This window comes from Suncus etruscus, chromosome 13 (genome assembly GCF_024139225.1).
Source record: "Suncus etruscus isolate mSunEtr1 chromosome 13, mSunEtr1.pri.cur, whole genome shotgun sequence".
Classification (NCBI taxonomy): domain Eukaryota; kingdom Metazoa; phylum Chordata; class Mammalia; order Eulipotyphla; family Soricidae; genus Suncus; species Suncus etruscus.
The window spans coordinates 43,630,534-43,642,003 of NC_064860.1; the positions used below are offsets into that span (position 1 = coordinate 43,630,534).

At 40.3% G+C, this 11,470-nt stretch overlaps 1 protein-coding gene across 1 annotated transcript; it reads right to left on the minus strand.

The window, feature by feature from the left end:
* Positions 1-3,065: 3,065 nt before the first annotated feature.
* On the minus strand, positions 3,066-3,422 carry LOC126026134 (protein yippee-like 1). The gene has a single exon (XM_049785844.1). The coding sequence runs from the start codon at positions 3,420-3,422 to the stop codon at positions 3,066-3,068; it is 357 nt and encodes a 118-aa protein (XP_049641801.1).
* Between the last annotated feature and the right edge of the window lie 8,048 nt (positions 3,423-11,470).

Below are 11,470 nucleotides of genomic sequence, written 5' to 3' on the forward strand. Positions count from 1 at the left end.
ATACCTGAAGCCCTATTGTACTGTAAATCATGGTGTCAAAATTTAAAAATTTAACAATAAAGGACTAAAGAATGTGGTCAGATACCTTGAATATAAAAGTGATAATTTTCATGATTTTTTTAAAATTTATTTATTTAAAGAAAATGAATCACATAATTGACGTAGTTGATCATAATAAATGTTTCCAGATAAGTGAAAGCAATTATTGAAAAAAATAGAAAGAAAAAATAAAATGGGAGGGACAAGGGAAAGAAAGAAAGAAAGAAAGAAAGAAAGAAAGAAAGAAAGAAAGAAAGAAAGAAAGAAAGAAAGAAAGAAAGAAAGAAAGAAAGAAAGAAAGAAAGAAAGAAAGAAAGAAAGAGAGAGAGAGAGAGAGAGAGAGAAAGAAAGAAAGAAAGAAAGAAAGAAAGAAAGAAATAAAGAAAGAAAGAAAGAAAGAGAGAGAGAGAGAGAGAGAGAAAGAAAGAAAGAAAGAAAGAAAGAAAGAAAGAAAGAAAGAAAGAAAGAAAGAAAGAAAGAAAGAAAGAAAGAAAGAAAGAAAGAAAGAAAGAAAGAAAGAAAGAAAGAAAGAAAGAAAGAAAGAAAGAAAAAGAAAAAGTACAATAACAAGTATATTTGTGATTTTTTTTTTTTTGGTTTTTGGGCCATACCCATCGGTGCTCAGGGGTTACCCCCTGGCTATCTGCTCAAAAATAGCTCCTGACAGGCATGGGGGACCATATGGGACACCGGGATTCAAACCAATCACCTTAGGTCCTGGATTGGTTGCTTGCAAGGAAAACGTCGCTGTGCTATCTGTCTGGCCCCATATTTGTGAAAAATTATTGTATATCCAATGAAGCCATTAATATAATGGCAGAAGATTTAGTAAACTCTTGCTGTTAGTTGTCCATTCTGTTAAATTGGTGTGTTCCTATAGGGATAACAGCATCAAACAAATGAAGTTGTCCAGAAGTTCAAAGCACTGTTACAAATACTGTGACTTTTAGGGACACATACAGAGCTGCCAGGCCTCTTGGAAGAAGGAAGATATGAGGGGGAGGATGCCCACACTCATTCCATACAGCCATGGTGATATCACCCCCCCAAAAAAAACCCCAGCATAATTGAAGTGTGGTCAGATTAATGTCCCCCCAAAGAGAATTATAGAGGGTCAGTGATGAGATGGGGCTATCGAGAAAATGGTGATTCTGGGTGATGGAGTCAGCAAGTGTGTCTTTGGCAGGCTGGAGGCTTGGCCCACCTTCTCCTCTTGAGATGACCAGCTTTCTGCTGCATAGTAGTGTAGTCATAATCTTTTGTGCCTCATATTACATCTCATTTGAGAAAAGAGTGATTCTACAGAGCTGGCCCAGTTTGAACATGATGACTACATTTGTGGGTATAGTTACAACTGCTTGGTTTCATGGTTTTAAATGCCTAGTTCAGTCTAGGTTGATTTGCCTTCATCACTAACATCCAGTGATAGAGCTTGTTTGCCCCCAAGTGAGTTTATCCAAGTAAACAAAACTCCCAAGTCCCACCTCTGCATCTCCAACATAATTCATCTGTTTTTTGTCTGGTGTATCTGCCTAACAGCATAGTACACTTGTTCCTTTGTGACTGCCTTCTTGCCTGTGCAAGCTTTCTAGGTTCATCCAGGTTGAATGTGTCAGGATTTTCTTCTAAGGCTTAATAGCCCACTGGGATATACCATTGCCTAATTCAATGCATTATTAGACCAATGATGCTCAACCTTATTCCAACCGTAGCCCCCTTCTGATCTTGTTCCCTTCCTATGCCCCATACTACCAATTGTCCTTGTAGTCTCTTTCTGTGACCCTTCCCTAATGAATGCAATTTTCACCAATGGCCCCTTGGAATATCCTGGGAAGAAAAATGCTGCTCTAGAACTTCATCTTTCCATCCTTAACCTGCCAGTTTAATGTTAATAAAGCACTTTCTCTCTCCTCCATCCTCATCTGACTCACTGAGCAGATATTCAGTTTGAACCAGGAAAGCAGAGCTGAGCCCCAGTATTTGCTGCCCCATCTTACCAAGCAGTAATTGTCCACCTGGTGAAAACTCAGCTCTGAGAGACTCTGGTGGATCCGCAGCCAAGGCTCATCAGGGCACACACATGCAGCCACCCAGTGTTCATTAATCCACGTGGAAATAAAAAAGATTAGGCACATGGACACTGTGACCGCTGGGAAAATGATAGAAATCGAGTTCATGGCGCGCATCTGGCTTTCTGGAGGGAGTGTGGGAGGCAGACAAAGCCTTAAGTCTTTAATCAGGCTAGATATTAAAACTGGGATTAAGGACGCCAAGAAAGCATTTCTAAGAAGCAGGCATGACACTCTTGTTTAAGTTTGGGTTGCCTGGTTTCTGGAACATTTGTGATGCTTAATATTCCTCATTGGCCTCTTCTGAGTAGGAAGAACTAGCAACTAACTGCTGGTCTTGGGGCCAGTCTTTCCAGCATGAAACTCTTCCTCTTCGTAGAGGATGGTGGAGGGGTTGGGCCATGCCTGGCAGTGCTCAGGGGCTCTTCCTGGCTCTGTGCTCAGGAGTTAGCCCAGGTGGTGCTCAAGGAACAATCTGTGATGCAGGGGAATCAAACACATGCCATGCGGAGGCAATGCAAACACCTAACCCCACTCTATACTGTCTCTCCAGCCCTACTTTCCCTTTTTATTTTATTTTTCTTTTTTGATTTTTATTTTGGGACCACACCTGGTGATGCATAAGGGTAATTCCTGGCTCTGCACTTAGGGGTTACTCCTAGCCATTCTCAGAAGATTATAGGAGTTCCAGTGATTTAATTTGGGTTGGCCACATGCCAGGCAAATTCCATATCTGCTGTACTATTACTTCATACCTCCTTTTTCCTTAAAATGGTTTATTCTACTTGGGCCCCAGGTCAGAATCTCCCTGAAGCATGAGGCCACTAATGTGGCTGTACATTTCTTTACTTTATCACATTTTACAGAAAAGATACACTGATATTTTTTACATGTTCTAAGATTTTATTACATTTTAAATCTCTTTTACAAAATAATATTCAAGGGAACAGTTCTGCGTTACTCCCAACTGTTGTCTTTGATCAAGTGTGTAAGATTGATAATAAATTTTCCTTCTTTGAATTTCTGACTGCTTTCAAATGCATGTTTGTATTTCAACCCGAGTGCAGTCTTGCAGTTCTCACAGTAGATGTCTGCTACCACATGCAGGCCGGTCAGGAGAAAACGCTCCTCTGCAGGGCCGCAGACCACGTTTACCACAGAGTTGAAGAGGTAGGCTTGTCCCTGGATTCCTTGAAAGCACTTGGAGATCAGCTCGTCGTGGTTGGCCAGGTGGGCTCTGCAGTGGACACAGCTGTATGTACGGTGGCAGTTTGGCAGATAAGTTTGGAAAGTTTTGGATCTGGTCAACTTCATAATCTCGGCGGGGACCCTCCACACTCAGCCCACCATTCTGGGTGTAGGCCAGACAAAGCAACACTGGACGCACACGAAAGCCACTGTTGCCGGAAGGCGTGTGCGGCCTGTGCACTTAGTGGGTGCGAGCGAGGGCGTCCTCCTCCACACAGCCAGACAGGAGCATCTTTCCACTCAGCAGGGATGGGACAGCAACATTACAACCTGTACTCAAGGCCACTCGGCGCTCTGAGCCCCAGCCCGCAGCACCCATCCAGCCCCAACCTCGGCGAGCTAGGGCTCCGGCTCAGCTCTCAGGAGGCCCCCCGAACGGCTCAGGACTCATTGCTCCCGGCAGTTGGCACCTTGACAGGGCACGTGGCATCCCCCACACCCGCTGCAGACCCACGGGCTGCCTTCCCTTTGCTTTGGAGCTGCCCACTAATATTCTAAATCTAGTCACCTATTCTCACAATAGCACACCACAAACACCTCCAGGATGCAAGAGTGGCAATGGGAAAGTAACACAAAGTCCTACTATATTTAGTGAATGAATAAATAAATAAATAAATAAATAAATAAATAAATAAAGTGAATTACTTTATCCCCTTTCAGCACCCAGTTCTTGTCCAGAGTGATCAGTTTCATACTATCATTGTCATAGTGGACCCTTCTCTACCCTAACTGTACTCCCTGTTTTTGTGGCTTGATAGGTGGCCCTAAAGACTCAATCAGTAATAATCAGGTATATGGTCTATCTGGCAAAGACTTTAGAGAGGCAATGTTAATTAGTTCAAAGAAACCTTGGAACAGACAGCCATTAAGACACAGGGGATGTGTGAGCAGGAGTGAGGAAAATATAAGCAGAAATGACAGAACTAAAGAACATAGTAGGTGGAATGAAAAACTCACTGGAAGGACTCATCAGCAGAGAAACAGTAGCTGAAGTCAAAATCAGTGAGCTGCAGAAAACCTCCAGACAACAGCAAAAGATGGGGAAAAAAGACTCAAATCAACAGCAGACAAGAGCGGGATGAACTCAAGAGAACAAAGTCAGAATCATCAGGATCCCAGAGGAACAGGAAGCAACCCTGATAAAGAAGCAACAGTCAAAAACAGCATTGAGAAGTTCCCAGAACTAGAGAAAAGACATGCACCCTGATCCAAGAGGCCTAAAGGGTAGTAGTTAAGAGAGTCAAATAAAAATCCTCCAACACACCCTAATCAGAGTGTTGAAATCCATAGAGAGATAAAATACTGAAAGCAGCAAGATCCAGAAGGAAATTAAATATTAAATTAAATTAAATAGGAATTAAATAAGGAAATTAAATTAAATTAAATCAAGAAGGAAGCTTGCCACAAAGACAAGGGAGTGCACTTAGGGTAGAAAAGGGTCCACTATGACAATGATAGAACTAATCACTCTGGACAAGAACTGGGTGCTGAAAGGGGATAAAGTTAGCAATAGTGCAAATCATAGTGTCAAAAGGGGGAAAGAAAGAGTAAGAAACAGAGAGAGAAAGAGAGAAGTAAAATGTCTGTTCCAGAGGCAGGCGTGGGGAAGGGTGGGAGAAACTGGAGACATTGGTGGTGGGAAATGTGCATTTGTGAAGGGTGATGTTCATTATATGACTGAAACTCAACAATGAACAATTTTATAATCATTGTGTTTAAATAAAAGTCATTATTAAAAATAAATAAAGAAAAATAAAAAAGAAGTTACAAAGTAGGCCCCACATGTATGCTCATTGGCCAGCTCCACAGACCATTTTATTCTCAAAAGGGATGTAAGCCAAGTTGTAAAAATTCATGGGTACATCAGTTTTGCAGCTGGAACCTGGGGCAATCTAGGGCAGAGAGGTAGGCCAAGTTCTCTATCCTGACAAAACCTTGGAAGTTGCCTTCAGATACCACAATCAATGCCATGCCATGCCAATGGGCTAACAATCACCACTTTATCACTGATCTCTGCAGAGACACCTAAATAACCAAAATTCCAAGTATGTCATTTTGGGGGCTGATAATAATGGTGTCTTCTCATAGTTAGAGAAGGAAGCCTCATGCCAACACACACTCTCCTCTGTTCTTCTAGAAACCCAAGCAGCCACAGACATAACCCACAGCCATCATCATATCAACTGGAGATTTTGGAATTCCTGGGGAGCACAGCCACATACGTAGCCACGCAACACCTCTAAATGTTTCAATACTGACTTGACAATCCAGTAGGAATTTACCAAATTAGTTTCAAAGTAGTATAGAATCCAACTAAGATCAATAAACAAAACCAATAACACAGAAAGATGAACTAACAACAAACAGCTCAGTAAATCTTCAGACAATGATGTAATGACCCCCATTGTATGACATAATGATTTTTTTTACTAATTTTCTTCTACTGAAGGTTTGTTTGATAATTGCATTACTACTTAGTTGTAACAAACAATATGAAGCAAATTATTTTGTGGCAGCTAAAGGGCAGACTTGGATATGGGTGGGAAACTAGGGATAATGGTATTACACTGTTATGTTACACTGAGGATTGGGATTGTTATACAGGTGACTGGTAAATATTATACTGTTAGTAGGATTTGTTTTGGAACATGTTTCCAGCATGTTTCTAACATTTATAACATATATAGAAACAACTGTGTTATAAGTGACTTATAAATTAAAGTGTTTAAATAAAGTAATATTTTTAAATAGACTTTCAATAAGATTTACAGCAATTTTATCATTAGAGACCTATGGGCTCAAAGATAATGATGGGATATAGTTTTTTAAAAACTCAATGAAATGAAAACTTCACTAACTTCTATACTCAGCCTAGACTTTCATTCAGATTTAAAGGAAGCAAGCACACAGAACTTTCAGGATTAACAGCAGCTCAGTGACTTCATAAACTTGAAACCAGAAAAACTGCTTTGGAACCAGACAAATCTTACAAACATCAAATTTCGACAGAAAAATGGCACAATGGGGCTTAACCAGTAGTACAGGCAGTAGAATATTTGCATGCATATGACCAACCTGGGTTTAATCTCTGATATTCCAATGGTCTTCCAAGTATCACCAGACACTATCAAATACCTAATTGTATCTCCAAGTACTACTAATAACTCCTGAATTCAGAGCCATCATCAGGTGGGTTCAAATAACAACAACAAAACCAAAAACAACACACACACAAAGGAAGATAGCATTAAACTCATAATAACCTCACTCAGTGTCAGTGACCTATATGCATCAAGAGACACAAAGTAAAGGGATTGATTGGAAAATTGAATCCAACTTTCTGATGCTTTCAAGAAACACATTTAGAAAGTAAGGGAAAACACAGATTCAAAGTCAAAGGGTGAAAAACAATATTTCAAGGAGACAACCTCCACTAAAAGGCTGGTTTGACCATACTGGTATAAGAAAACATCAGCTTCAGGATTAAAAAGTTATAAGAGGGGCCGGAGAGATAGCATGGAGGTAAGGCGTTTGCCTTTCATGCAGAAGGTTGATGGTTTGAATCCCGGCATCCCATGTGGTTCCCCGAGCCTGCCAGGAGTGATTTCTGAGCAGACAGCCAGGAGTAACCCCTGAGCACTGCTGGGTGTGACCCAAAAACCAAAAAAAATAAAATAAAATAAAGTTATAAGAGATACAGATGATCAAGAGATATGTATACCAGGAGTAACTCATTCCCAAACATATGTGCATCAATGAAAGACCAACAAAATAATAAAGCAACTGCTAACAGACTTGCAGGAATACATCACTAACAATAGAAAATAATAGTTAGAATTTAATACCTATAAAAAGAAAATTAAAAATACTTCTTAAAGAAATAAAAGAAAGGGGCCGGAGAGATAGCATGGAGGTAAGGCGTTTACCTTTCATGCAGGAGGTCATCGGTTCGAATCCCGGCGTCCCATATGGTCCCCCGTGCCTGCCAGGAGCAATTTCTGAGCCTGGAGCCAGGAATAACCTCTGAGCACTGCCGGGTGTGACCCAAAAACCAAAAAAAAAAAAAAGAAATAAAAGAAAATAAAAACACATCTCTGCTTATGGTTTGGGAGGATTAACATCTTAAAATGGCAATATTTCCCAAACATTATACAGATTTAATGCAGTCCCTATAAGGATACCCATGACATTTTTCTTTTTCTTTTTTTTTTTTTTAATGCATAATTTTTTTTATTTAAACACCTTGATTACATACATGATTGTGTTTGGGTTTCAGTCATAAAAGGAACACCACCCATCACCAGTGCAACATTCCCATCACCCAAGTCCCAAATCTCCCTCCTCCCCACCCAACCCCCGCCTGTACCCTAAACAGGCTCTACATTTCCCTCATACATTCTCAATATTAGGACAGTTCAAAATGTAGTTATTTCTCTAACTAAACTCATCACTCTTTGTGGTGAGCTTCCTGAGGTGAGCTGGAACTTCCAGCTCTTTTCTCTTTTGTGTCTGAAAATTATTATTACAAGGGTGTCTTTCATTTTTCTTAAAACCCATAGATGAGTGAGACCATTCTGCGTTTTTCTCTCTCTCTCTGACTTATTTCACTCAGCATAATAGATTCCATGTACATCCATGCATAGGAAAATTTCATGACTTCATCTCTCCTGACAGCTGCATAATATTCCATTGTGTATATGTACCACAGTTTCTTTAGCCATTCGTCTGTTGAAGGGCATCTTGGTTGTTTCCAGAGTCTTGCTATGGTAAATAGAGCTGCAATGAATATAGGTGTAAGGAAGGGGTTTTTGTATTGTATTTTTGTGTTCCTAGGGTATATTCCTAGGAGTGGTATAGCTGGATCGTATGGGAGCTCGATTTCCAGTTTTTGGAGGAATCTCCATATCGCTTTCCATAAAGGTTGAACTAGACAGCATTCCCACCAGCAGTGGATAAGAGTTCCTTTCTCTCCACATCCCCGCCAACACTGTTTATTCTCATTCTTTGTGATGTGTGCCATTCTCTGGGGTGTGAGGTGGTATCTCATCGTTGTTTTGATTTGCATCTCCCTGATGATTAGTGATGTGGAACATTTTTTCATGTGTCTTTTGGCCATGTGTATTTCTTCTTTGTCAAAGTGTCTGTTCATTTCTTCTCCCCATTTTTTGATGGGGTTAGATGTTTTTTTCTTGTAAAGTTCTGTCAGTGCCTTGTATATTTTGGAGATTAGCCCCTTATCTGATGGGTATTGGGTGAATAGTTTCTCCCACTCAGTGGGTGGCTTTTGTATCCTGGGCACTATTTCCTTTGAGGTGCAGAAGCTTCTCAGCTTAATATATTCCCATCTGTTAATCTCTGCTTTCACTTGCTTGGAGAGTGCAGTTTCCTCCTTGAAGATGCCTGTAATGTCCTGTAGTGTTTTGCCTATGTGCTGTTCTATATATCTTATGGTTTTGGGGCTGATATCGAGGTCTTTAATCCATTTGGATTTTACCTTTGTACATGATGTTAGCTGGGGGTCTAAGTTTAATTTTTTGCAAGTGCCATGACATTTTTCAAAGAAATAGATCAAATGCTTTTGAAATTTATAGAAACAGTCTCTCTCTCTCTCTCTCTCTCTCTCTCTCTCTCTCTCTCTCTCTCTCTCTCTCTCTCTCTCACACACACACACACACACACACACACACACACAAGTAGCCAAAGCAATTCTTGGGAAAAATAAGATGTAAAGATAAACAAATGGGACTCCATTAAATGAAGAAGATTCTGTACCTCAAAGGAAACTTTGGGGGTTGTAAAGATAGCATAGTGGTAGGTTTTTGCATTGCACACAGCCAACCCAGGACAGACAGTGGTTCAATTCCTGGTTTCCCATATGGTCCCCCAAGCAATTCAGAGTGCAGAGCCAGGAGTAACCCCTGAGCACTGCCAGGTGTGACCCAAACCCCCCATAACCCCAAAAAAGGAAACTATGACAACAATACAAAGTCGGCCCACCGTTTGGGAGAAATTATTTACTCACCTCTCATCTAACAAAAGATTGATATCCCAGATATATAAATCACAGAAAGAACTCTACAAGGAAAAAATCTCCTAACTTTATCAAAAACATGGTAAGAAGGAATGAACAGAAGCATCCTCAGAGAAGAAATTCAAGTGGCCAAAAAGCATATGGGAAAATGCCCTACATAATTTATAAACAGGGAAATACAACAATGAGATATCATCTCACACCACAAAGACTGATACTCATCAGAAAAATAACAACTGTTGTTGGGGTAGATGTGGGGGAAAAGAACCCTCATTCATTGCTGGCAGAAATGTCTATTAGTCCAGCTTTCTTGGATATGGACATTCCTCAAAAAAACAGGAAGTAAGCTTTTATATAACCCAACAATTCCACTCCTGGGAATATACCCCCAAGGGTTCAAAAGCACAATTCAGAAAAAAACATCCACACTCCTATGTTTATTGTAGCACCATATACAATAGCCAAAATATGGAAACAATTCAGATGCCCATGAACAGATGACTGGATAAAGAAACTATCATACATATGCACACACTCAATCATAAGAAAAGATAAAGTCATGCATTTTTCTGCAATGTGAATGGATCTGGAAAGTATCTTGTGAAATCAGTCAGAGAGAGAGGGGGGGGAATAGACTCAGAATTATTTCACTCATGTGTGGGATATAAAGAAACCTCATAGAAAATATCAAGTGCCTTTGGTAATAGAAACAAAGAGCAAGAGAACTGTTCTTCAGTAGAAAGTTGCCATTGATTTGAAGGTTGCTGGCACAAGTTAGGAAAGGATACACTAGGACAACAGAGAGGGGAATATGCCTGTCACATAGGCAGACTTGTGGGGGAGAAACATGGGGACATTGATGAAGGGTAGTGGATACTGGTGAAGGGTTTTGTGTTGCGTTGGAACGATATACACCTGAAACTCAATCATAAATATCTTAGTAACTTTGAATTCATGGTGATTCAATTTTTTAATTTTTATTCATTTTAATTGCACTAATAATGCCAGGACCAAGCCCTGAGCACTACTCACTGTGGTCCCAAAACCAAAGCCAAACAAAATAAAAGACATAAGACACTAACAATTATTTGCTATCACTAAAATACCAAGACTTAAATATCAAAAATAAGCTTGACCATTTCTAGTGCTGCGAAGATTTAGAAATACCATATTTTCCGGTGTATAAGACAACTTTTGAAACAAAAAAAAAGTCAACCGAAAATCGGGGGTCGTCTTATACGCCGAGTATATCCCGAAAAATGTTTCAATATGCCACTAAAAGAAAATTGTCTGAATATTGCCACAAAACGAATTTTCCAACTCCATCCTGTACCAATCACTGCAATGCTGCTTGGACCGCCTCTCTAACTCAGCCAATCCAAGCAGGCTTTTTATGCATGCAAATTAGACAATGTTCTGTACCAAATCTACACTGTAAAAAGCCTGCTCAGATTGGCCAGAGTCAGAGACGAAGTCTATTACAATAGAACCTTTGAACCTTTGCTTGTTGTGATTGGCTCACTGTGGTACATACAGTTGCAGCACAAGAACGTTCTGTCTGATACAGCGAATATAGACCTACACCTATGTTTTAACTGCAAAATTAGGGGGTCGTCTTATACGCCCAGTCATCTTATAAGCTGGAAAATAATAGGCTCACCTTCCTAGCTGGTAGAAATATGAGTTGCTTCGATCTTTTATAAGTGTAACAAGGAAATATGCTTCATATACCTTAAAATGTTCTTATAGTCTGGCATAGAAATCCACTTCTGGGGGCCAGAGAGATAGCACGGAGGTAAGGCGTTTGCCTTTCATGCAGAGGTCATTGGTTCAAATCCCGGCATCTCCATATGGTCCCCTGAGCCTGCCAGGAGCGATTTCTGAGCATGGAGCCAGAAGTAACCCCTGAGCACTGCCTGGTGTGACCCAAAACCAAGAAGTGTCACTTCTGGGGACTTGTACTTTAAAGGTTTAATTCAGAGAACATAGAACTTTTCCAGAAACCCAAAAGGATCTTCATGGCAGCAGAGCTGAGAGAACACTGGGTTGCCCAATGAGGGAAAATTAATGGACTAATAAACCA

Bases quoted from the DNA above. Each gene is read 5' to 3' on its own strand.
- LOC126026134 (XM_049785844.1), bottom strand. From the start codon at position 3,422: ATGAAGTTGACCAGATCCAAAACTTTCCAAACTTATCTGCCAAACTGC.